General features: G+C 40.5%; 1 protein-coding gene across 1 annotated transcript; it reads left to right on the forward strand.

Annotated features, from left to right (window-relative positions):
• The first annotated feature begins 300 nt into the window (after positions 1 to 300).
• Positions 301 to 25,034, forward strand: LOC121485460 (zinc finger protein 875-like). Its single transcript, XM_041745859.1, is given in 6 exon segments — positions 301 to 410; positions 791 to 887; positions 9,304 to 9,430; positions 9,881 to 9,976; positions 21,321 to 22,828; positions 22,830 to 25,034. Coding segments are annotated over 5 exon segments (1,992 nt in total). The 5' UTR covers positions 301 to 410; positions 791 to 854; the 3' UTR covers positions 23,058 to 25,034.
• The last annotated feature ends 1,223 nt before the right edge of the window (positions 25,035 to 26,257 follow it).

A 26,257-nucleotide genomic window follows, 5' to 3' on the forward strand; every position in this document is an offset into this window, starting at 1 on the left:
TTCCTAGGATCCTCCGGCATTCCTCCTGCGCTCTCATTGATCCGTGAGATCTCACTGGCCCTCGGAGGAGAAACGAGCACTTTGCAGTCTGGGCGTCTTAACAGCGAGCGCCTAAGCTTCGTTGTATGAGAGCGCAGATGTCAGAGTCACCCTGCCGTTGGCGAAGCCTCCTCAGCCACCGCCTCTCCGTCTCAAAGACTACACTCCCCAGAGGCCCGCGCGGCCACTTCCGCCGTCCCACGCGCTCTCCTGGCGGTGGAGTTTACGCAGCAGGAGCACTTCCGGTCGGTGGGTCCCGCCCCCTCGCTGGTTGGCGGCGGGTTAGGCCTCCCTCTTCGAGTCTCTTGCACGCTTCTGCGCTTGATTCCCGAGCCTCAGCCTCAGGATTGGCAACGTGCGCCCCGCGTTCCGTGAGTGCCTTGAGTCATTGCCTCGTCCAGTCAGCACGTCCCTCTGCTTGTCCCTGTTTTACTCGTGGGGACACAGGCTGCCTCTGAACTCGGGCGCTCTTCTGTGGGCACGTCCAGGCCGTTATCTTTTCATCCCAGCATAGAGTTAGAGACAGCCCCTTACTCCTCTGCCGTGGGGGACATGGACTCCGCTCCCGGCCAGGGCTTGGGGCTGGACTTGAGGGTGCTCGGTCACTCTGAACCAGGGCTCTGGATGGGCATTGGGTTGTGCTCGTGATTTCTGTGACACCGAACACCCAGTTGGGGGGCTCCGGAGCAGACCCCGCCTTAACTCCCGGGGAGGGGCTTTTCCATCTAGGCACGCTCTTCTTTCTCTTCAGATCCCCAGATCTGTCTTCTGAGACTTTGCCCTTCTCCAGGGAGAGCATTCAGGAGACCAGGAAAATGGCCACGGGGCTTCTGAAAGCCAAAAAAGAGGTGAGAATTTTCATCACATTCCATGTTGGCTGCCAACAGGATGAATCCAATCCTTTTCCTTGCACTGCAGCCTGCCTTGCTGGTATTGAGCAAAGGTCACGCTTGTTCCTGGAGGAGTGGTGGTTCATCTCACATGGAGTCCCCCCACCCCCCCTTTAGCATTCCTCTCTGCTCCACCCATACCTCAGTCATCCTCAAAGTGTCAGTTGTAAACAACACACATGGGACAGTTGAAATAAAAATACCGGAACATCCAAGCTTGATTGTCCAGTGGTAAGCATTGAAAGACAGGGACAGGAGGGATGCTTATGATCCGAAGTCGTTAGGGAGGGCTTCCAGAAGAAATAGGGCTGTCTGAACTGCCCCTGAGGATTTGGTTAAGTTGGAGAGTTGGCAGGGCTGGGAGGAGAGCAGGAAGGACGGTTAGCCTGAGGTTGGGCACACTGCCCTTGCCAAGTGTGGGAAGATTGTAGTCACCAGTGGAATTACTTAAGGTTGATTTTTAAATATGTGCTGGTGAAGATACAGACACGTGGAACAGAGGGGAGCTTGATGGTCTGACCTGAATTTTACATTGAGAGCATTTTCAGCTTCTGGCAATGGGGAGATTTCACCAAAAATTCTGGATTGCCTGAAAATAAACTGCACTGTGGTGTCAGGGAATTCGCAGCGAACAGTACCTTCGTCGTTTGGACCGGTCCTGCTGAGTTTATTTGCCGCACTTGCCACAGTATCTTCCAAACTGAGGTTGGAACCGTTGACCAGCTAACATTTTGCCTGCCTCTCTCATTTGTTACCTACCTGGCCCCTGAAGGATTTTCATTTTCCGCTTCCGAGTCTGGGTGGCTAGATTGAGTGCCAGACTGAGGAGTGTAGATTTTGTTTTTGAATAAGCTAGGTTTTGAAGGATGCTGAGAAGGAATTTAACATAAGGAAATCAATGACATGGACGTATAGGGACTTAAGGGGAAACTTTCTAACCCCTGTGAATGGTGGTTATGATGATCTTGACTTAATTGAATGTAATTAACATTTATTGAGCACCAACACAGTTGCCAGGCTGGTTTACTATCACTTCTGATATGCATCAATTTGGTTATTTCAGATCTGCCTTGACTGTCCTTATAAAAAAAAAAAAAAAAAAAAAAAAAAAGAGGAAAATTTAAACAAAATAAGACCTCAATTTATTCTTTTTTTTTTTTTTTTTTTTTTTTTTTGAGACCTGATTTATTCTTAATCCTGATCTTCGGTGGTAGAGATTTACAATTTCCTGGACACTATCAGAACATCTTTGAGAGTTCTGTTTCTCATTAGTATTTCATCCATTTGAAAGTGTTAGTACCAAGAATGCATAATAAACCTAATTCAGGACATTTCCTAAGGCAACATTGAATATTTTGAGTGTATTTTCTTCACTGATCATTATGTTACTAGGAAGGCATTCGGATTTTCTGGGAAAAGCCAGACATTTGTGTGAGCTGATTTTTTTTTCTGCCCCTAATAACTTAAAAACAAATATGGAAGAGTTGGTCAAAGGGTACAAGCATTTGAATGGATAAATTGTTTAAGATGAAGCCTCTGTGCCTAGAGGTGTACCTGACACATATGAAATGTTTAGTGCGTGGAGGAATGACAGCCTTAAATAAATTTGAAGGAACTAAGTAACAAAGGAGTTTCTGTTGTTTGTGTTGATATGTTATTTGGTGCATATAATTAACTCTGTATCTCAGGGAGTTGGGTAAACTACCCATGTACTCTGATATGCATGACATCTGAATTATACAAACCAATTTAAACAAATATACAAGGACGCCTGGGTGGCTCAGCAGTTGAGCATCTTCCTTTGGCTCAGGGCATGATCCTGGATTCCCGGGATTGAGTCCCCCATCCGGCTCCTTGTGTGGAGCCTGCTTCTCCTCCCTCTTCCTGTGTCTCTGCCTCTCTTACTGTGTCTCTCATGAATAAATAAATAAAATCTTTAAAAAAAAAACCCAAATATACAGTAGGATATAGGTATCATTGGCAAAAAGACTTTTGCCTGAGAGGATAAATTAGAATTTGTAACAAATGAGATGGGCTGGCGGGGCACGTGATGTTTCCTATCCTTAGCATTTCTTCACTGATTCCATTGAACAAACTTGCTGAATGTCTGCTGTGTGCAGGATACTTGATGGATGACATTCACTAATGTGAAAAGGCACAGCCTGCACACTTATGGGTCTTCCATTTTATTTTGGGATTCTGTTACCATTGGGATTTGTTTAATTTTACACACTAATATACACACACAAACACACACATATACATTTTGACAGACTTTAATGATAAAATCAGTGTATTAAAGCTAATGTCAGTATTTCTACCCAGACCTATTTTTTTTTTTTTTATAGGTGGAGGAACAGCCACACTTAACCCACTGGAAGTGAGTTCTATAATAGTGCATTGAATGGATGAACCCATCCACTATTTCCCAATTTGGGGGGTTATTTTTATTTTTATTTTTTTAATTTCAGTATAGTTAACATACAGTGTTATATTAGTTTCAGGTGTCCAATATACAGATTAAACACTTCCATATATCACCTAGTGCTCATCACAAGTACACGCCTTAATCTCCACCATGTATTTCACCCATCCCACTGCCCACCTCCCCTTGGTAACCACTGGGTTTTTTCTCAATAGTTCAGATTCTATTTCTTGGTTTCTCTCTCTTTTCTCCTTTGCTTATTTGTTTTATCTTAAAATCCACATATGACTGAAATCATATGGTATTTGGTTCTATTTTGCTTAGTATTATACTCTAGCTCCATCCATGTTGTTGCAAATGGCAATATTTCATTCTTTTTTATGATTGACTAGTACTTCATTATATGTATAAAATCACATCTTCTTTATCCATTCATCTATTTTTTTTTTTTCCATTCATCTATTGATCAACACTTAGCCTGCTTCTATAATTTGGCTATTGTAAATAATGCTGCTGTAAACATGGGGGTGTATGTATCCCTTTGAATATTTTTGTATTTTTTGGGTAAATACCCAGTAGTGTGATTACTGGATCATAGGGTAGTTCTATTTTTAACTTTTTGTGGAACTTCCATACTGTCTTTCACAGTGGCTGCACCAGCTTGCATTCCCACCAACATTACAAGAGGGTTCCTTCCAATTTGAAGGAACATTTAACTATTCCCAATATTTTAATTATTGTAAATTTTGCTTCTATGATCAATTTTGTGCATGAAGTTTTTTATAGATCTGTATCCGCACAACAAAAATATGCTAAGATGAGTAGAAATGACCATTTTGAAGTAGTAGGGATTCACACCAGTTGGAGCTTTGGAACTTTGCCTGTTCTAAAACATTTGATCCTTTTGATTGTTTCTTCTATTTTCAAGGCCCTCTTCTTCCATCATGATGTCTGCTTTATGTTGTACAGTTTTCTTATTTTGTTTTTATCATTATACTGTGCAGTTTTATATCGTTAGGGTAGACCTGCCAGGACAGATCTTTTTCTTTTCTCACATGAATGTTTGCAATAGAGTCCTGGCTTATTTCCACATGTTGACATGGTCCTTGGCCACCCACTGCATGTCTCTATCTTCCTCATTTTCTCCAAACATTATAGTAACATCACGTTTGTGCTCAGAAGCCCTCCTTCAGTGGCTCATAACAGTGTCTTAGATATTCAGGACACTCCTCATTTCAGACTTATTTATTTGGGGGAGAGGGGCAGAGGGAGAATATTTTCAAGCAGACTCCCCACCTAGCACGGAGCTTGACTTAGGGCTCAATTTTGTGACCCTGAGATCATGACCTGAGCGGAAACCAAGATTTGGATGCTTAACGACTGAGCCACCCAAGTGTCCCAAGACACTCCTCATTTCAAATGTATTGACTTGTTTCTGATACCATGTTCTTTTTTTTTTTTTTTTAAGATTTTTATTTATTCATGAGAGACACAAGAGAGAGAGAGGCACAGATGCAGGCAGAGGGAAAAACAGGCTCCATGCAGAGAGCCCAATGTGGGACTCGATCCCAGGTCTACAGGATCACACCCTGGGCTGAAGGCAGTGCTAAACTGCTGAGCCACCCAGGCTGCCCTTGATACCATGTTCTGATGATTAATTCTGAAAGTGCATTTATTGCCAACACAGTGATGTCATTTCATATACACCTTTAACTTAGATGGATTCATTTTTTTAGGAGCTCAGCTGGAGAAAGGAAGACAATCTATACTCTTTTCCATATAATGACTTCATACTCAGAGTGAGAGAAAGCTGGGAGGACTGAATCTAATGCTTGCCAAATCTAAGGAGTTTCTGACAGCGTGAGCATCATAGCAATCATAGCAATTCCAGGATGATATTATTATTATTATTATTTTAAAGATTTTATTTATTTGTGTCAGGGAGAGAGAGAGAGAGAGAAAGAGAGAAGAGAGAAAGAGAAGGAGAGACACAGGCAGAGACACAGGCAGAGGGAGAAGTAGGCTCCATGCAGGGAGCCCGACGTGGGACTTGATCCTGGGTTTCCAGGATCACTCCCTGGGCTGAAGGCGGTGCTAAACCACTGAGCCCCCCAGGCTGCCCTCAAGGATGATATTAGTTGTATTTTTCATCTAACATAACATTCCTTTATCAGTATATCACTTAGCCTTTGCTGCACAACAAACCACCCCAAAGCTTATTGACTTAAAAAGAAGTAATTTATTAGCACATTTTTGATAGGTAAGCATTTTGAGCTGGGCATAGATGGGTATTTGGTAGGTTTCACCTGGGCTTGCTCATGTTGCTGCAGTCAGTTGGCAGTTTGGGGCTGGATTACCATCCATGCATGAGAGTAATTAGCTAGTTGATTAGGGTGCAGTTTTTTTTTTTTTTTTAAGATTTTATTCATTTACTCATGAGACACACACACACAAACACACAGAGGCAGAGACACAGGCAGAGGGAGAAGCAGACTCCATGCAGGAAGCCCAATGTGGGACTCAATCCCGGGACTCCAGGATCACGCTCTGAGTGGAAGGCAGATGCTTTAACTGCTAAGCCACCCAGACATCCCACCATGCCATATGTTTTGTCTGGAATGCCCACCCCTGTTTTTTCTCCTTGATCCTTCAAAATCCTTCCTGCCCTTCAAGACCAAGATCATACCTTTCTCTCATAAAACTTGCTCTGATCTCTCTATCCACCCCCCTTTTAAAGGGGTTTTATTTATTTTTTTGAGAGAGGGAAAGCATAGAGGGAGAATGAGAGGGAGAATCAAAGAGTCCCTGCTGAGCAGGGAGCCCGACCTGGGGCTCTATCCCAAGACCCTGAGATCATGACCTGAGCTGAAGGCAGATGCTTAACCAACTGAGCCACCCAGGTCCTCTTGATCTCTCTCCTACAATGATGTCTCCCTCTTGATATTCCTCTGACCTAGTGATTTTAAACCATGACTTAGGGGCCTTTAAAAGCCTAAAAGCCGAATCTCCAGAGAGTCTGATTTTATTGATTTGTTGTGAGACCCAGAAATCCATAATTTAAAACACCCCAGTTCTAAATTACAGCTAGAGATGGGTGAGAACCATAGCTCTCACTCATCCTGGCTGTGCTTTGTTTATAATTAATTACTTTGATGGAGGGCCGGGTTCTGGGATTGCAGTTACTATTGGTGGGGGGCAAGGTGAGGTCCTGTTTTAAGGCTATTCCACAGCCAGTGTAGAACAGTTATGCTGATAGAGAATAGGAAATTTAGGGAAGGGTCTCTTGAGAGGGCACAGCATGGAATTAGTTTTGCGAGACACAGTATCATCACTCAAGGAGTGATGGTGTTCTGAGAAGGGATGCAAAATCAAATCACCAAAGGGACCAGGTAGGTAGCTAAATGAAACAGGTAAGGTAGGAGTTGCAGCAGTCTGCTGATAACATGCGTGGGCTAATGGACCCGTAGTGTGAAGTCACCTTCAGCCAACTGTGGCCCCCTGCAGCAATGCAAAGCCCAGAGTGATCGGTCGGATTTATGGATTTTTTTTTCAACAGGACTCATAAGTTGATATTTTCATGTGAAATCATCCAACATATAAATGATATAAAGAAAATGCTGCGTATGGCTCAAACTGACCCTATCTGTGAATTGCAGATTGTATCCTGTTTTAATATATTTTTCTAAAAAATATTTATTGCGGTGCCTGGGTGGCTCAGTCAGTTAAATGGCCTGCCTTCGATTAAGATCATGATCTTGGGTTGGAACCCCACGTTAGGCTCCTGGCTTACTGGGGAGCCTGCTTCTCCCTCCCCCCAGATCATGCTCTCTCTCTCTCTTGCTATCTCTCTGTCTCAAATAAATAAATTTAATTTAATTTAAAAAATTAAAAAGAGGGCAGCCCCGGTGGCACAGCGGTTTAGCGCTGCCTGCAGCCCAGGGCCTGATCCTGGAGACCCTGGATCGAGTCCCGAGTTGGGCTTTCTGCGTGGAGCCTGCTTCTCCCTCTGCCTGTATCTCTGCCTCTCTCTCTGTGTCCCTATGAATAAATAAATAAAATCTTTAAAAAATAATAAAAAATTAAAAAGATTATTTATTTATTCATTTGAGAGAAAAAGAAAAAGTGCACAAGCAGGGGAAAGGGCAGAGGGAGGGGGAGAGAATCCCTGCTGAGCATGCAGCCTGATGTGAGGCTTGATCTCACAATCCTGAGATCATGACCTGAGCCAAAACCAAGAGTTAGATGCTCAACTGATCGAGCCACCCAGGTGTCCCAGATTATGCTCTTTTGTTAATTTATTTTTTAAAAAACTTAAAAAAGATCTTATTTATCCATGAGAGATAGAGGGAGGCAGAGACATAGGCAGAGGGAGAAGCAGGCTCCTCGTGGAGATCCTGATGTGGGACTCAATCCCAGGACCCCCAGGATCACGCCCTGAGCCAAAGGCAGATGCTCAAACACTGAGCCATCCAGGCACCCTGAGAAGAATTTTTTTTAATTTTTATTTATTTATGATAGTCACACACAGAGAGAGAGAGAGATGCAGAGACATAGGCAGAGGGAGAAGCAGGCTCCATGCACTGGGAGCCCGACGTGGGATTCGATCCCAGGTCTCCAGGATCGCGCCCTGGGCCAAAGGCAGGCGCTAAACCGCTGCACCACCCAGGGTTCCCTCTGAGAAGAAATTTTACAGAAGGACCAGGGAAGTCCTCCCTGAGCACTTAGCATGTGCAACAGCCCTTTAAGCCCTTACATTTAGCAATTTCTTTGATCCTCAGCATAATCCTGTGCTGACAAGCACTGTTTTTTTCTTGGTTCACAGAAGAAATGGAAATGCCAAGAGGTTAGTTAATTTGCTGAAGGGTACTCTAGGTGGGGACAGTGTGATGTGAGTCCATAGCCTTCCCAACTAGGCCGGAAGTATAAGCAAAAGAGAGGAATGGATCCTGCTGTGAAGTATACGTATTGGTGGGTACTCACCCCCGAGAGACTCAGCTGCTTCAAGTATGTGGGGCATAAATGCTTAGACCTTCAGGTAGTCTCTAATATTCTTCAAGCTCAGTAAAGTGATTAGTTTTTACTGTTTAACTTTGTGTGTGTGATGTCTTCCTCTTCTCTCTGCTTAGATTTAAAGCTCCCAGTGTGAAGGGACTTGTGTTTTGCTTTCATCCTCTGTAGCAGCTGGCCTAGGATGTTCACAGTAATAGGTGCATAAATAATGCTGGGTGGATAGAGAAAGAATAGTGGTCTTTGAACCCTTGGCTCTAATGTCATGTAGGGGAAGAAAAAAAAATCATTTTTCCTCTAACTATTTTGGGTTCATTGGCTAGGGCTCCGTAAATTAGACCAACAAAAGATTAACAAGAGAAAAACAGAAGTTTATTAATACCTACATCATAAATACACCCTGGAAGCACTCAGTGATGAGTAACTCAAGGGGGTGGTTAGAACTTGGGCTCATATAGCATCTTAACAAAAGAATAATAACTTTTTAGAGAAGTGACAAGACAAAGGAAAAGGATTTTGAGATTTGAGGGCAGCAAATTGTGGTGGAAGATGAGGGGTAGTTAGTAAGGTTTGTTGTGTGGATTCCTTTGGTGCCATCTCCTGGCTGATAAGGGTCTAGAGTTGTTTCCAGGGATTAACTTCTCTTCTTCCTGGTAGAGAGGGGAGGGGAGATACTTTCACAAATTTTTGTTCTGCTTTTAGGCAGATAGGGGAAGAACAGAGAGTTTTTCTTGTGTCTGCTTCTTCTCAATACCGTCAGCTCAAAATAATTCTAATGCCAAAATGGCATAATTTGGAGTGGCATTTTCTGCTACCTTTTATTCATGATCCAAAGTAGGGTTTAGTTATCTCTACCTCCCACAGGGAAGCCTTTTGATTCCTCATCCTGAGCTGTGAGCAAGGCAAACTCCTGGATGAGCAGCGCTGTATTTTGTGTTAAAGGCATTCGTGGCATTCAGGGATGTGGCTGTGGACTTCACCCAGGAGGAGTGGAGGTTGTTGAGCCCAGCTCAGAGGACCCTGCACAGGGAAGTGATGCTGGAGACCTACAACCACCTGGTCTCACTAGGTAAGGATGGCTTCCCTTGGTCCTTAAAATCTGCCCCACAGTGTATTTCCTACACATCACAAGGAAGGGCTACCCATGAAGCAGGTTTGTCCTAGGGTTGGGCTTAGAAACAATAACTTACCTTCTCTCATAGGGGAAATCTGAATTTAGTAGAATTGAAAACAGGTAGATTTACTCATGTGGCCTATAACACTGCATTTCCAACCTCTTTCAAGGCCTAGACTCTCTTTTTGCTTTATTTGAAACCTAGGTTTTCCTTCACCAAGTATTAATACGCTGTTTATCTGACTGGAGTCACCTTTACTTACTCAGCTCTTCTACTGTGGAGAGTTCACAGTTATAGGTCCTTTGGTACTCCCTTTGGGTCTCCCTGTGAATTTTGGCTCTGAGTTATGAAATGGCCCCTTGAGTCCATAACCAAGAATCTCCTTTTTTTTTCCTCATGAGCAGAAATACCGTTTTCCAAACCAAAACTTATTTCTCAGCTGGAGCAAGGGGAAGAGCCTTGGATAGAGGAGAGACAACATCCACTGGGCCTCTGTCCAGGTGAGTGTGACACAGGGTAGGTGGGACCATCCACAGCTTAGAAGATAGGGAAGGAGGGGGCATCTTTCATGATGGGAAAGAAACTCTTCTCAGGCCTCCTAGGTCACTGATAAGTCTGCCTGGCATGACCTCCCTTCCAGAATATCATTTTCCATTGAGGGAGGGGTTTTCTTGGTTTCCTTGTGTCTTTCCTCCACCAAGAAGCCTCCCTTCCTCTTACTTGGCTTGCCTTCTTCATCATGTTCAGTCCTTCCTCATTCATGGGCTTCTTTCTCTTCTCTTGATCTTAAAAACTACATCTATCCTCTGGACATTAAGTCTGCCACCCTTTAGATACTTCCTAGTTTCTTGTAGGTGAAACATAATTGATTATTTCTACCTTTCCAATTCCCATAGTTTAAAAAATGTATTACTCAGTAATTATGATTATAGGAAGCTATGATTAATAAAAAACTAGGTACTCAGGAGCCAACATCCCAGATTAAGAAATAAGATGTTACCTGAATAGTTGAAGTTTCTATTTCCCCTGCCTCCCCACACCCCTGCTCAAACGGAACTGTTTTTTCAAAATTAGGGATTTATAAATCTTATGCATGGCCATTTGCTTTACTTCATATGTAAGAATCCCTCAACCATCTATAGTGTTGTTTGACATATTTTTAAACTTTTCATTAATATTGTTGTATTATGTATATCCTCCTGTAGTTTGCTCTTTCCACTGACACTGAGTTTGTAATATTAACCCATATTGATATATGTTGTTCTGATTCATTCATTTTCATACTATATAGTATTTGTTGTATTATATGCATAATTGTAATACAATTCATTTATCTATTTTTAAAAAATATTTTGTTTATTTATTCATGAGAGACACCAAGAGAGAGAGAGGCAGAGACATAGGCAGAGGGAGAAGCAGGTTCCATGTAGGGAGCCCGGTGTGGGACTCAATCCCAGGACTCCAGGATCATTCCCTGAACTGAAGGCAGATGCTCAATTGCTGAGCCACCCTGGCATCCCTCATTTGTATATTTTATTTTGTTGGACATCTGTGTTTTTACCAATTTTGGCTATTAAAGAATGCAACTGGGATCCCTGGGTGGCGCAGCGGTTTGGCGCCGGCCTTTGGCCCAGGGCGCGATCCTGGAGACCCCGGATCGAATCCCACATCAGGCTCCCGGTGCATGGAGCCTGCCTTCTCCCTCTGCCTGTGTCTCTGCCCCCCTCTCTCTCTCTCTCTCTGTGACTATCATAAATAAATAAAAATTAAAAAATAAATAAATAAAGAATGCAACTATAGGGGCACCTAGGTGGCTTAGTCGGTTATGCCTCTGTCCACCTTTGGCTCAGGTCATGATCCCAGGGTCCTGGGATTGAGCCCTGTTCAGAGGGGAGCCTGCTTCTCTCTCTCCCTCTGCCCCTTCTGCTTGTGTGCTCTCTCTCTCTCTTATAAAATCTTTAAAAAATTGCAACCAGAAACATTCTAATACACCTATCCTTGGGTATATAAGCACTTGTTTCTCTAAGATACATGCCTAGGAGTAGAGTAGCTGTGTCAAAGAGCATCCTAGACAATGCCAAATTGCTCTCAACAGTTGTTTCATTGGTTTGCACAGCTGCTGTAATAAAGGCTTATGTTTCTGACCATTCTTTGGGTATGAAATGGCCTCTCACACTAGTTTTAATTTGATTAGCATTGAGTTTGAGTGTCTTTTTATATGTTCTTAGGTTGATTAGTTTTGATGTTTCCTCTTCTGTGAATTGCCTGATCCGATCTTTTGCCTGCTTTTCTTTTTCTTCTTTATTTGTAGAAGTATTTAAATCCTGGAATTATTCCTCTGTTCACTCAATGTATTGTGTCCATCTTCTTCCAGTCTGTGGGCTGCCTACTTGCCTTTTTTTTTTTTTTTTAAGATTTATTTATTTATTTATTTATTTATTTATTTATTTATTTATTTATTTATTTATGATAGAGAGAGAGAGGCAGAGACACAGGAGGAGGGAGAAGCAGGCTTCATGCCAGGAGCCTCATGTGGGACTCAGACTCGATCCCGGGACTCCAGGATCGCTCCCTGGGCCAAAGGCAGGCGCTAAACCACTGAGCCACCCAGGGATACCCTGCCTACCTGCTTTTTAAAAAGCTACTTAAGTGTGCCTATGTGGCTCAGTCAGTTAAATGTCTGACTTTGGGTCGGGTCATGATCCCAGGGTCCTGCGATCTAGACCTGTGTTGGGCTCTCTGCTCAGTAGGGAACCTGCTATATGCCAAGGGAGGGAATGAGATATATTTTCATACGTTTCACTTCTATAAAGTGCTTTCCTCCTTGTTGCAGCACCAAAAAAGCTCTGAAATTGCATCATATGAGCAGGGTAATCTGCAATTATTTACAGAGTCCTCCCATAATATCTCCTGTTATCACTTCTGCGGAAAGACAGAACAGGAAAACACCCAAGCTTTCATGAATATTTTAAAGGCCATATTCACTGCGGGAGGGAGAAAAGTAAGTTTAGATAATTGCAAACTCCGTTTCAGTCCCTTGTATTACAAGCGAGCGTCCTGCAAGCCAACATGGCTTACGTCTTATCTTTCGAAATGGTCGAAGCTGGTGCTTTTTCTTGCTCGAGTGCAGGTTTTGTGCCCATGTGAGAAGAGAGGGAAGCGAGGAAAACAGGGCTGAGTATCTGCCACAGGTGCCCACGTTCTCAGATGCAGGAGAAGGGGGATCTAAAAAAAAAAAAAAAAAAAAAAAAAAAAAAAAAAAAAAAGACCTGCTAACACTTTCTCTCTTGCTATCTCTGTCTCTCAAATAGATTAGTAAAATCTTAGAAAGATAAAATAAAAAGCTGTTTAATTTTGAAATAATTGAAGTCTCAGTTTACCTTCAGCCCAGGGTGTGATCCTGGAGACTCAGGATTGAGTCCCACGTCAGGCTCCCTGCATGGAGCCTGCTTCTCCCTCTGGCTATGTCTGTTCCTCTCTCTCTCTCTCTCTCTGTGTGTGTCTCATGAATAAATAAATAAAATCTTTTTTAAAAATTTGAAGTCTCAGTTTATAAAAATAATATGGAAAGTTTCCATCTATTCTTTACCAAGCTTTCTCCAATTTCAAAACCAGGAAGTTGACATTGGTACAATACTATTACATCAGCTTCAGACCTTAATTAGATTCAGATTTCATCATTTTTTACATGTACTCTTTTATTGTTGTTGTTGTATAGTACCATGAAATTTTTTCACTTACATGGATTCACATAAGTGCCACCACTGTAAGGATACAGAATGTTCCACCACTACAAAGAAACTCCTTCATGTTATCCTCCTTTCCCCCTTAACTCCTGGCCACCACTAATCTGTTTCCCGTCACTGTACTCTTTCATTTCAAGAGTCTTATGAAATTTACCCAAAGTTTTAATGACCTTTCATAATAATTTCATAAATTTTAATGTGTTTGGATTTGTCAAACTTGTCTTGTGTCACGTGTGTGTGTGTGTGTGTGTGTGTGTGTGTGTGTATCTGTGTGTCTGATTTAAGAAGTCCTTCTCTCTGGAAAGATCATGAAGACATTACTTAGATTTTCTTCTTTAAATTAGAAAATATTTTTGCTTTTCACACCTAGGTCTTTTTTTGTTTGTTTGTTTGTTGTTTTTTTTTTTCACACCTAGGTCTTTAATCTGTCTGGAATTGATTTTGTGAGTGTTGAGAGATACAGATCTATTTTTATAGATTTCTAAATGTATCACCATCAGACTTGGCACCATTCACCGAATAATTCATCACTTTCCCAAATTTACAATGCCACCTCTTCTATTTTGGTTTCATTACATGCCTGGATCAATGTCTGAACTCTCTGTTTTGTTCCATTGCTGTATTTGCTTAATCTTGCACCAATATCAGACTGTTCTAATTTCCTATAGATTTATAGTAAGTCTTAGTGTCTGGTAGGGTAAGTCCTCCTGTCTTATTCTTGTCTTTGTAGCTTTAGCCCAGTGGGATTTTGCAATCAGCATTTTATAAAGTATTTTATAAAATTTTAAAGTATCTTGTCAGGATTTTGTTGTAGTTGCATTGAATTTATATATTCATTAATATATATGTATTAATAATTAATTTGGAGAGAATTGACATATTTCACAATATTAGGTCTTTCTCTTAGTGTGGTGTCTTCTTTCACTTATTTATTAATACATCTTTAATACTACTCCTTGCTAGGTTTTATAATTTATAATGCAAATATACATATTTCTTTAAATTTATACATAGGCTTATTTTTTTTGTTGTCTTGAGAATTATGGTTTTTCTATTTTTTATTTTTTTAAAAGATTTTATTTATTTATTCATGAGAGACACACAGAGAGAGGCAGAGACAGAGGCAGAGGGAGGGGCAGGGTCCTCACAGGGAGCCTGATGCGGGACTTGATCCCCGGACCCTGAGGTCATGCCCTGAATTGAAGGCAGACGCTCAACTGCTGAGCCACCCAGGCATCCTGAGAATTGTGTTTTTAAAAACTATTTTTTTTTGTTAAAATGTGTAAGTAAAGTTCATTTCATCATAATGATCATATACACCACAACCTTGATGAGTGGTTTAATTAATTCCATAATTTGTCCTATGTATATTCTTTGGAGTTTTACATATAGACAACTGTTTCATCTGTTTATTTTGCCTTTTTTTTTTTTTTTTTGCTTTTTTGCTTTGTTGGTCATATCTATTGTATGTATTATGTCTGAACTTCTATTTAATATTTCTTTCTATTCTTACATTGGACTTATTTTACTATTCTTATTCCAATTTTTTGAGATGGATGCTTACCATTATTACTTTTTAGGCTTCCTTCTTTCCTAATATAAGTATTTGAGACTATACATTTCCTTCTCTTCTTTTTTTTTAAGATTTTATTTTTAAGAAATCTCCACACCCAGCATGATGCTTGAACTTACAACCTCAAGACCAAGAGTCATGTCCTCCACCGACTGAGTCAGCCAGGCTCCCCATTTCCTTCTATTCTTAACACATATTTGCAACTTCTGTTCCACCTCTAAATCCTGACTTGTGGCACCTTGAGCCCATAAGGCTGGTATTTACCACTGTTTCTCCACTGCTGTAGTTACAGTGTTGGGAGTGCTTTTTAACAACAAAAAAATTCTTACCCCCCACTTTTTATTGCAGGTTTTTTTTTTTTTTTTTTTTTTTTTTAGCGTGAACTCTCTACTCCAACCAACTTCTGGTTACTTTTGGGAGGTTTTCAGTGACTTGAAGTAATTGAAGTAATTATTTGTTGTATTGTATCCAGTTTTATCATGGTTTTTTGCAGAAAACAAATTCTGTGACCAATTCAACCTGCTACCATTTTCAGAAGTAGGTTTCATCTTATATGTTTTTGAATTGACATTTGGAAATTACTTGAAAATTACAGGAAATTTGCAAGAATAAAAATAGTACAAAGAACACCGTTAGGGACACCTGGGTGGCTCAGCGGTTAAGCATCTGCCTTTGGCTCTGGGTGTGATCCTGGAGTCCCGAGATCAAGTCCCACATCAGGCTCCTTGCATAGAGCCTGCTTCTCCCTCTGTATATGTCTCTGCCTCTCTCTCTATGTCTCTCATGAATAAATAAATAAAATCTTAAAAAGAACATCTTTATATCATCTACAATACACTTATGTCTAAATATATATGGCATATATGTTATTATCAAATGGCATCAGGGGCACCTGGTTGGCTCAGTAAAGCATGCAAGTCTTGATCTTGGGGTTGTGATTTTGAGCCCCATGTTGGGTGTAGTGATTATATAAAAATAAAATCTTAAAAAAATAAATAAAATGGCATCATAAAATCACCTATTAATATTTTATATTTGCTTATGTGTTATCATATGCATGTTCTCCCTTTTCCTTCCCTCCTCTCAATATGTATGTATATATATGTTATATATATCCAAATAGTATATACTTATGTATAAGTGTGTGTGTGTGTGTGTGTGTGTGTAGGTTCATATGTACATGTTTGTTAAAAGGTTTTCTAAGAAGGGCAGTATTCTCATTTAGCCATAAGTTATCAACTTCAGTCAATTTAACTTTGATACAGTAATTTTATCTAATATCTACTTCTCATATTATAATTTTGTCAACAGATGCAGTAATGTCTTTTTACTCTCCAGAAAATGATCTAATCTGGGCTTCAGTAGTGCATTTATATGTCATGTCTATTTAATCTCCCTTAATATAGATCATTTCAATAATCTTTCTTTGTCTTTTAGGACACTGACATGTAATATATGCATTCTTACAGTTTTTAAACAACTTCATTGAGATATAACTTATATACATAAAATCTAGTTATTGTAAGTGTACAGTTGCATTATTTTTGGTAAAAGTTTTTTGTTGTATGATCATTACTTCCATTTAGCTTTTGAATATACTGTCATCCCCAAAAGCTCTGTTATGCCCATTTGCATCTATCCCTCCTCCTACCTGAGCTCTAGGGAACCCCCTTGATATGCTGTCTCTATAGATTTGCTGTTGCTGGACATATTCTATACATGATATCATAAAATATATAGTCTTTTGTATCTGGCATAATATTTTTTAGGTTCATCCAAGCTGTGGCATGTATCAGTAATCCATTCCTTTTTTTCTTTTTTTCTTTTCTGAGAGACAGTGCTCATGTGTGTGCCTGGGGAGAGAGAGAGAGAGAGGGAGAATCCCAAGCAGGCTCCATGCTCAGCAGAGAGCTGGAGGCAGGGCTGATCCCATGATCTTGAGATCATGACCTGAGCTGAAGTCAAGCGTGAGAAGCTTAACCAACTGAGCCACCCTGGTGGCCCAGTAATCTGTTCATTTTTATTGCCATATAATATTCCATTGTATGGGCAGCCCTGGTGGCACAGTGGTTTAGCACCACCTGCAGCCTGGGGTGTGATCCTGGGGACCCTGGATCAAGTCCCACATCGGGCTCCCTGCATGGAGCCTGCTTCTCCCTCTGCCTGTTCCTCTGCCCCCTCTCTCTCTCTGTGTGTCTCTATGAATAAATAAATAAAATCTTTTTAAAAATTCCATTGTATGGACATAGCACATTTTGTTTACCCATTCACAGGTTGATGAATATATGGGTTGTGTCCACTTTTTGGCTATTATGACTAGCACTGCTAAAAACAATCATGTACCAGTCTCAATGTGGGCATACATTTTTATTTTTGGATAGAGTTCTCTCTATTTTACACCAGTAGATGTAAAATTTCTGGATTGTGTGATATATTTGTATATAACTTTTGAAGAAACTGCAAAATTATTTTCCATAGCGGCTTTACATTTCTATTAGTATTTCTATTTTATATTTTTGTTTTCTGTTTTTATATTTTCTATTAGCAGTGTGTTTCTTTACATCCTTATCAGCACTTGGAATTGTCTTTAATTTTGATTACAGATATTCTAGTGGGTGTATGGTATTTCATTGTGGTTTTAATTTGCATTTCCCTAATAACTAATGATGATTTTTTAAAAACGATTTTGTTTATTTGAGAGAGAGGGAGAGCACAAGAAGGGGGAGGAGTAGAGGGAGAAGCAGACCGCCTACTGAGCTGGGAGCCTAACTTGGGGCTCAATCCCAGGACCCTGAGATCATGATCTGAGCCGAAGGCAGATGCTTGACCCACTGAGCCACCTAAGTGCCCCATATTGATCTTTTTATATGCCAAGTAACACTTCACATGTCTCTTTAGTGAATAGCTATTCAGTTCTTTTGCCCATTTTTAAATTGGATTGTTTTGTCTTCTTTATGAGTTGTAAGAGTTTTTCATATATTGTAGACACAGTCCTATATCAGATATATGGTTTTCACATACTTTGAACTCTATAAAATCAAGTTTCAGAAAAAACACAAGTCTGGGACTTGTCTTTTCATTGTCTTCATGGTGTCTTTTCAAGCATAAAAGTTTTAAACTTCAGTGATGTTCAATTTAACAAAAATTTGAATGGATCATGCTTTTGGATGGTATAACTAAGAAGTTTTTGTCTTTTGTTTAGACTATTTGGTTTGTTCATATTTAATATAGTTATTGATATGATTTAAGTGCCATTTTGCTCTTTGTTCTCTATATGCTTCATGTTTTTTATTCCCCTACCTTCCTTTTGGCACATATATATAATTTTTGTAGTTATTTTCTTAATTCAGCTCTAGGAATTAAACATGCATCTAATGTAGCATAATCTAATTAATACTAACTTAGTTCAGTAAAATATATATTATAAAGCCCGTAATATGGTGTTATAGTTACATCCTTTTCTAATAATCTTATGCGTTTCAGAGAAATTAAGAGAAGGAAGGAGAAAAATATACATATGCAGTCTGTTATATTTACCCAGATACTTACCAGTTTTACCCAGTTTTGGTGGTCCTCATTTGTTCCTGTGAATTTGAGTTAGTGTCTGGTGTCATTTCTCTTCAGCCCGACAGACTTATTTAATATTTCTTATAAGGTATGTTTGCTAGCAACAGATAGTCTCTGAGTACCCGTTAATCTGTGAATATCTGTATCAATTTCATTTTTGAAGGACAGTTTCGTGAGAATAGAATTCCTCCTTAGTAGCTTTATCACCTTTATTTCGGCCCTTTGAATAAATCATTCTACCACCTTTTTGTCTCCATTGTCTCTGATGAGAAGTTAGCACTAATCATATTGTTTCCTCCTGTGCATGTTGAATCATTTTTCTTTTGCTGCTTTCAAACTTTTCTCTTTTGTCTTTTTTTCTGATTGTCAACACCTTGACCATGATGTGTTTCTCTGGGGTTCTCTATGTTTTTCTTGCAGTTTTTTGAGCTTCTTTGATTTGCAGACTAATGTTTTATATCAGTTTTCAGACTTTTAAGTTATTATTTCTTCAGACATTTTTTTCTGCTCTCTTTGTCTTTTCCTTTGTGCATTCCCATTATGCATGGATTGGTTTATATGATGGTGTTCCACAGGTTTCTGGGGCTCTTTGCTTTTCTTTGCAAAGAAAAGCACCTTTGCTGTGTTTCACCTTCACCTGTGTTTCAGTTTAGGTAATTTCTATTGATTTATCTTCAACTTCATTGGTTCTGTTGCAAACTCAAATATGCTATTGTATCTTCCTAGTAATTTTGTAATTTCGATTATTTTACTTTTTAATTCCAGAGTTTCCTTTTAATAGTTTTTACTTTCTATTGAGATTTTTTTAAATTTATTTATTTATTTATGATAGTCACAGAGAGAGAGAGAGAGAGAGAGAGAGGCAGAGACACAGGCAGAGGGAGAAGCAGGCTCCATGCACCGGGAGCCTGACGTGGGACTCGATCCCGGATCTCCAGGATCGCGCCCTGGGTCAAAGGCAGGCGCCAAACCGCTGCGCCACCCAGGGATCCCCAAGATTTTTGTATTTAAGTTATTGTACTTTAAGTTTTTACATGTTTCCTTTAGCTCTTTAAATATATTCATAATATCAGCTTTGAACCCCCCCCCAGTAAATCAACATCTGGGCCACCCAGCAACAGTTTCTATTGTCTGCATTTTTTTTTTCTCTCAGTATGGGTCATGCTTTCCTGTTTCTTTGGAAACTGGATATTTTAGATACTATGTTGTAGCCCTCTAGTAGCTGATGAAGTTTCCTGCCTAGATATTGTTGTTGCCACTTTTAGTAACTTTTCTAGACTAAATACTGGAATATGTTTTCTCTGGGAAGGTGATGTTTCCATTTGATTTGCTATTCTATTCTTGTATTTTTAATCCTGGCTTCCTGATTTCAACCTTGTGTCTGCAGAGCTTAGTGATCTGCAACAATTAACAATAGGTTGTGTTCAAAGACTTTGAGCCAGTCAGGCTTCCTACCTCTGCCAGGGGATAAATATGTGGGTTAGGGAGCTCATTCAGAGTTCACATAAGTTTCCAAGTCTTGTCTGGCTTTTTACTGTCCACTGATCCCTCTGTTTTTTACTCTGTATCTGGTTATAGCCTCTGTGTCAGGCAGGGTTTTGTGCACAGCTCCCATCCATCTCCCCTGCTTTTGCAAAAACAGTCTTCTAGTCAGCCAAGGTTGTGTTGAGAGTTTTTTTTTTTTTAGTCTTACCTTCATTTTATTAAACAAAATGGCAAACATTTAGAAATTATATAAAACAAATTTGAATGTGTGGAATGCATGCAACATGGGTGTTAATTCTCATATTTTAAACTATTAAAATTCTTACCCTTTTCCATATTAGAGAAATTTAAAGCTTCTTTTAAATCTGACTAACACCGTATATTTAATTTTCTTCAGGTTGGTCAACAGGGAAGTTAACAGGCTCTTCCTTTGCTTCTCCTTCCCCCACTGCCTCTCCTTCCCCCACTGCCTCTCCTTCCCCCACTGCCTCTCCTTCCCCCACTCCCTCTATGTCCCCTGCTTCCTCTGTGTCTCCCACTCCTTCTTCTCCTCCTCCTTCTCCCACTTCCTCTGCTTCCTCCACTTCTTCTGCTTCCTCTACTTCCCCTACTTCCTCCTCCTCTTCCTCCTCCTCCTCCTCTTCTTCAATAGGTTCATCAATTTTTTTCTTCCTCTTCCTCATCTCCTTCTATTTGTTGATCTTGAGAATGATCTTGAATTTCAAAAGGATTCTCACCCTTAACAAAATGTTCGTATCGCGCCTTCACTATTGGATTATTTAAAATGCTCGTAGCAGTCAAGACACTCTCTCTTTTTATTTGCTCCTTGTAAGCCTGCTTTCCTTTGATATGATCAGGAGATTTTAAGTGCTGCTGCAAAAACTTTTTCTATTAGGGGCCACACAGTAAATATTTTAAGCTTTCCAGGTCACATGCAGTCTATTGCCCCATTGATTGGATATTTATTTATTTCTCTTTCTTTCTTTACTCCTTAGAAAGGTACAATCCGTTGTTTACCTGGTAGGCCATAAAAAAAAAAAAAAAAAAAAAAACAAACAGATTGTGGGCTGAATTTGGCCTACCTGACAAGTTTGTTAATTCTTGTAATTAAAAATATAGTGTATAAAGTAAAATGAGAAATAGCTCTTTTTAGGGGCACCTGAGTGACTCAGTGGTTGAGGGTCTGCCTTTGGCTCGGGTTGTGATCCCAGTGTCTTGGGATTGGGTCCTGCATCAGGCTCCCCTCAGGGAGCTTGTTTCTCCCTCTGCCTATGTCTCTGCCTCTCTCTCTGTGTCTCTCATGAATAAATAAATAAAATCTTTAAAAAATAGTTCTTTTTATAGATGCAAGGATGTCTGAGTGGGAGACAGGTTGTGATATAAATATATTGTGAATAGCCAATGAGCAAAGCAAAATGGCACAGGCAACCCAACCCATAGCTAGTCTGACTAAAAATATTGTTTCTTCGGCAGGATCAAAGCTAAACCTTCAGCTTTGTCCCCACTGCCCCCTGGCATTCACTAGTCAGCAAGGCCTCAGCCAGCATGTGTGGTTCAGTCACCTGCCTCAGCTCTTCTCAAGTTTACATGTAGGAAATCATCTCCATCCAGGGAAACACTATCCAGAAGATCAGAAACAGCAGCCGAAGCAGCTCTTTGGTCAGACCTGCTTGAGTGACAAAACAGAAATTCAAGAGGCAGAAGACCCCAAGCTCTTGTCGGGGAGAAGTGTAAGCAAAAGCAGCACTTCAGAGGTATTCTCCAGCCTACTGCAAGGACAGCCAGTAAGGTCCAAGCAAGACAACACAGTAATGGACCTAGGGCCCAGCCTAGGCCAGAGGACAGCCCTTGAGGAAACAGACAAAATGTTGCACGTTGTAGAAGTCTCAGGATTTGGAGCAATCAAAAATGGGGAATTTGGGCTAGGCTTTTTGAAGGAGCCAAAACTGCTCAGCCTCCAGAAGATGGACGCGGGGGAGACACCTTACATGTACACTGAGTGGAAACAGAGCTTTAGCAAAAGGTCAATCCTCATCAAAAACCAGAGGATACCCTCTGGGGAAAACCCTTATGTGTGCAAGGAATGTGGACGAGGCTTTACCTGGAAGTCAAACCTTATCACACACCAGAGGACACACTCAGGGGAGAAACCTTATGTGTGCAAGGAGTGTGGACGAGGCTTTACTTGGAAATCAAACCTCTTCACACATCAGAGGACACATTCAGGGGTCAAGCCGTATGTGTGCAAGGAATGTGGGCAGAGCTTTAGCCTGAAGTCAAACCTTATCACACACCAGAGGGCACACTCTGGGGAGAAGCCTTATGTTTGCAGGGAGTGTGGGCATGGCTTTCGCCAGCATTCCCATCTCATCAGACATAAGAGGACACATTCGGGAGAGAAACCTTATGTGTGCAGGGAGTGTGAGCAGAGCTTTAGCCAGAAGTCACACCTCATTAGACACTTAAGGACCCACACAGGAGAGAAGCCTTACATATGCACAGAATGTGGGCGCCATTTTAGCTGGAAATCAAACCTCAAGACACATCAAAGAACACACTCAGGGGTTAAACCTTATGTATGCCTGGAGTGTGGGCAGCGCTTTAGCCTAAAGTCAAACCTCAACAAACACCAGAGGTCACACACAGGGGAGAAGCCATTTGTGTGCAGGGAATGTGGACGAGGCTTTACCCGGAAATCAACCCTGATCACACACCAGAGGACACATTCAGGGGAAAAGCCATTTGTGTGCAGGGAGTGTGGGCGAGGCTTTAATGATAAGTCAACCCTCATCGCACACCAGAGAACACATTCAGGGGAAAAGCCTTTCATATGCAGGGAGTGTGGTAAAAGGTTTAGCCAGAAACCAAACTTATTTAGGCACAGGAGAGCACACTCAGGTAGTATACCCTTTGTGTGCAGGGAGTGTGGGCAAGGCTTTTGTGATAAGTTAACTCTCATCACACACCAGAAGGCACACTCAGGGGGGAAGCCTCATGTGTGCAGGGAATGTGGGCAAGGCTTCAGCCGGCAGTCACACCTTATTCGACATCAGAGGATACATTCGGGAGAGAAGCCTTATATTTGTAGGAAGTGTGAGCGAGGCTTTAGTCGGAAATCAAACCTCATCAGACATCAGAGGACACACCCAGGATAGGAATCTTCTATGTACAAGTATAGTGAAATCTTTAGCCAAGACTCCTATTTCATGAGATGCCCAAAGTCACACTTAGGGCTGTGGCTTTAGTAATAAGTCAGCCATTGCCAGGCACCAAAATAGAGACATTTTATGTGTGACAGGAGTGTTCAGGAGCCTAATAGTAAAAGCCAACATCTCCAATCCATGTGAAGGAGAACTGCTGGCTCATTTTCAGGAGCTCTGGCTTTTCCTAGTGGGGATGATGGGTTGTTGGGGAGAAGATCTGTCAGGTAACTTGTTGGAGGGGGCACTTCTAAGCAGGCTGAAATTAGGGAATGGAGACCATTCTATCATCTTCCAAGAACACTTGAACACTCTTTACACAGTAGCCTGATATTAGAGAAACAGCAATACTAGAGAGCATCTCTTAATGTCTGTCTTATATTTTTAGAACAAGAGACTTGACAGAAACCATGGCTGATTTAGTTTCCCAGAGATGACCTAGCAAAGTCAGCATCAGGGAGAGTTTGGGAGATGGTGAATTCATGTGAACAGAGATGTTGCATGGGTAGAAGAAGGTTTTATTATGGAAAGGGTTGACTGGTGAGAAAGATTGTGACTATCCTAGCTCTAGGTTTTGGGAAGGGGTATCCATTTTTGCTTGTTTCCTGGGGCCCTCTTTTGTTTCCAGGTTGAGTCCATACTGAAGATATTTTTATTTACTGGTGTAGAAATGTATTATATGCTTTCATGAAGAAAACACCCTTACATATACAGAAATAGAAAATGAAATTACTTTCTATTCTTCTTTGAATTGCCATAATATATCCCACAGGTAATTCTTTGGTTTAAATCTTCCCAACCATTATAAAATATATGATTTTTCTGGTTGGGAGTACTGTTTTTTTGAGAATGGCAGTGTCCCACAAATTCATTTATAATTCTGAGTCAAGGCCCAATTTTTTTTTTCATGGAACTTGACAAAATGATTCTGAGTTTTATTTGGAAAGTAGAATTTTGAGATTTTGAGAAACTGTATAATAACATGTCTTTTTATCTGTGGACAGGTATTTAGAGTAGAACCATATAAAAATAGGAAAAACCTCACTTGTATATGAGTATTTATAAAGTGATGAAACACAATTTCTTTCTTTCTTTTTTTTTTGTTTGTTAATGAAGCATAATTTCAAGTTATTATGAAAATAGCACAATATTCAGTGTTTGGGTGATTGGCTCTCAACTTAGGGAAAAAGAAACATAGGTCCTAAAGTCTCAATATCCAAAGTTAGAGTTAGGAAATCAAATAATATATAGTAGTTCAAATAATATGAGGTGCATACATTTTATAAAATTTTACTTTATTTTTTAATTTTAAGTAGGCTCCATGCCTAACATGGGGCTTGAACTTATGATCCTGAGATTAAGAGTCACATGCTCACCTAACTCAGGCACCCCAAGGTGTGGGAGTCTTAGTTTTTGTTCAAAATCTAAGTTTGAGTGGAGTGTGCAGAACCTGGTGAAAAATTAGGAAATACTATCCTAGATGGAGCAGCTGGCATGGCTTCCCCTTCTCATTCCTTCCCATGTTAAATCCTGGCCTGCTATTATTTCTCCTTCTCAATAGAAAAATACTTTTAGAGTTTTAATCTCTTTGCATCTTAGAATATAATTATTCTTTTCTATAAAAATGATGTCACAAAAATAAGGATTCCCAAAGAAAATATGTATCTTTCACTGTTTTTTTTTTTAACTTTAAGAAGAAATATTTCAGTTTCAATGTAATTGGTCTATAAATCCAAACGATTTTGCCTTAAATTATATAAAATTCTCAACAACAAAAAAATAGAGCACTACTCATATCTGAAGATACAAATAGATTCAAAGAGACTCAAACCTGGGGAGACATTTATATAGAACAGCAACCAAACAGAGACTGGAAATGCTAGAAAGATGCCCCATATTTGGCCCTCCCTGGTCCCCACCTATACTGATTCCTTTTTTTTTAAAGACTTTGTTTAGGGGATCCCTGCGTGGCTCGGCGGTTTGGCTCCTGCCTTTGGCCCAGGGCGCGATCCTGGAGTCCCGGGATCGAGTCCCACATCGGGCTCCCAGCATGGAGCCTGCTTCTCCCTCCTCCTGTGTCTCTGCCTCTCTCTCTCTCTCTCTCTCGTGTCTCTCATAAATAAAAATAAATAAATATTTTTTAAAAAGACTTTATTTATTAATCAGAGACACATAGAGAGGCAGAGACACATGCAGAGGGAGAAGCAGGCTCCTTGCAGGGAGCTCAACGTGGAACTCGATCCTGGGACTCTGGGACCACACCCTGAGCTGAAGGCCAATGCTCAACCACTGAACCACCCAGGCTTCCCACCTATACTGATTCTTAAACCTCATGAGATCCTCTGCTTAGAACTTCTCAGAAGAGACGAAATTGGAACAGGTAACCTGAGTTGTCCATGTGGGCCTAGCATTAAAACCTCTGTGCATCCTAGAAGCTGATTAGGAGACAAGCACCAGATGGTATTCATATATGTGGATCTTCAAAATCTTGTGGTTTTATTATTTTTTTCCTGCTCTATCTGGACTAGCTATCTACCATTGCCCCATATTTCATATCCTGAGATAATAGCTTTAGATGTTTAAAACAAACAGAAAAAAATGCCCAAGCTCAACCACTGCCCATCCTACCACTCTTATGCTTTAAGTAATAGACTATATACTGCATGGAGAAAATTTTGAAAAGATGATGAACAGCATGAGACAATATCATGTCAAGTCCATAAGCCTGTTATAGTCACCATTGAAATCTGTTTCAAAGGGGGTGGCAGGGGCACCTGGCTGGCTCAGTCAGGTAAAGCATGGGTCTCTTGATTCGGGATCATGAGTTTGAGCCCCACGTTGGATGTAGAGATTACTTAAGAAAAAAAAAAAAAAGAAAAGAGGTGGCAGTAAGTTTTAATATAACTATTCTATTTTAACTTATTATGTATCAGTGTTTCTCTGAATGTGGTTAGAGGATGTTTGGGAGCCCTTTCATGTGATCCACATGGTCAAAAAAATTTCATTATAACACTAAGACATAATTTGCTCTTTTCTGTTGTGCTGAAATTTGCACTGATTGTACAAAGGCAATGGAGGGTAAATCTGCTGTGCCTTTAGCTTGAATTGGGACAGTGTTATTAAACTGTTCTTGTGTCCTTTACCACCACACACTTGTAAAAACAGGCCAGTTCCCACTTACAAATGTTCTTCATAAAACAGGTAAAATTA

This window comes from Vulpes lagopus, chromosome 2 (genome assembly GCF_018345385.1).
Source record: "Vulpes lagopus strain Blue_001 chromosome 2, ASM1834538v1, whole genome shotgun sequence".
Taxonomy (NCBI): domain Eukaryota; kingdom Metazoa; phylum Chordata; class Mammalia; order Carnivora; family Canidae; genus Vulpes; species Vulpes lagopus.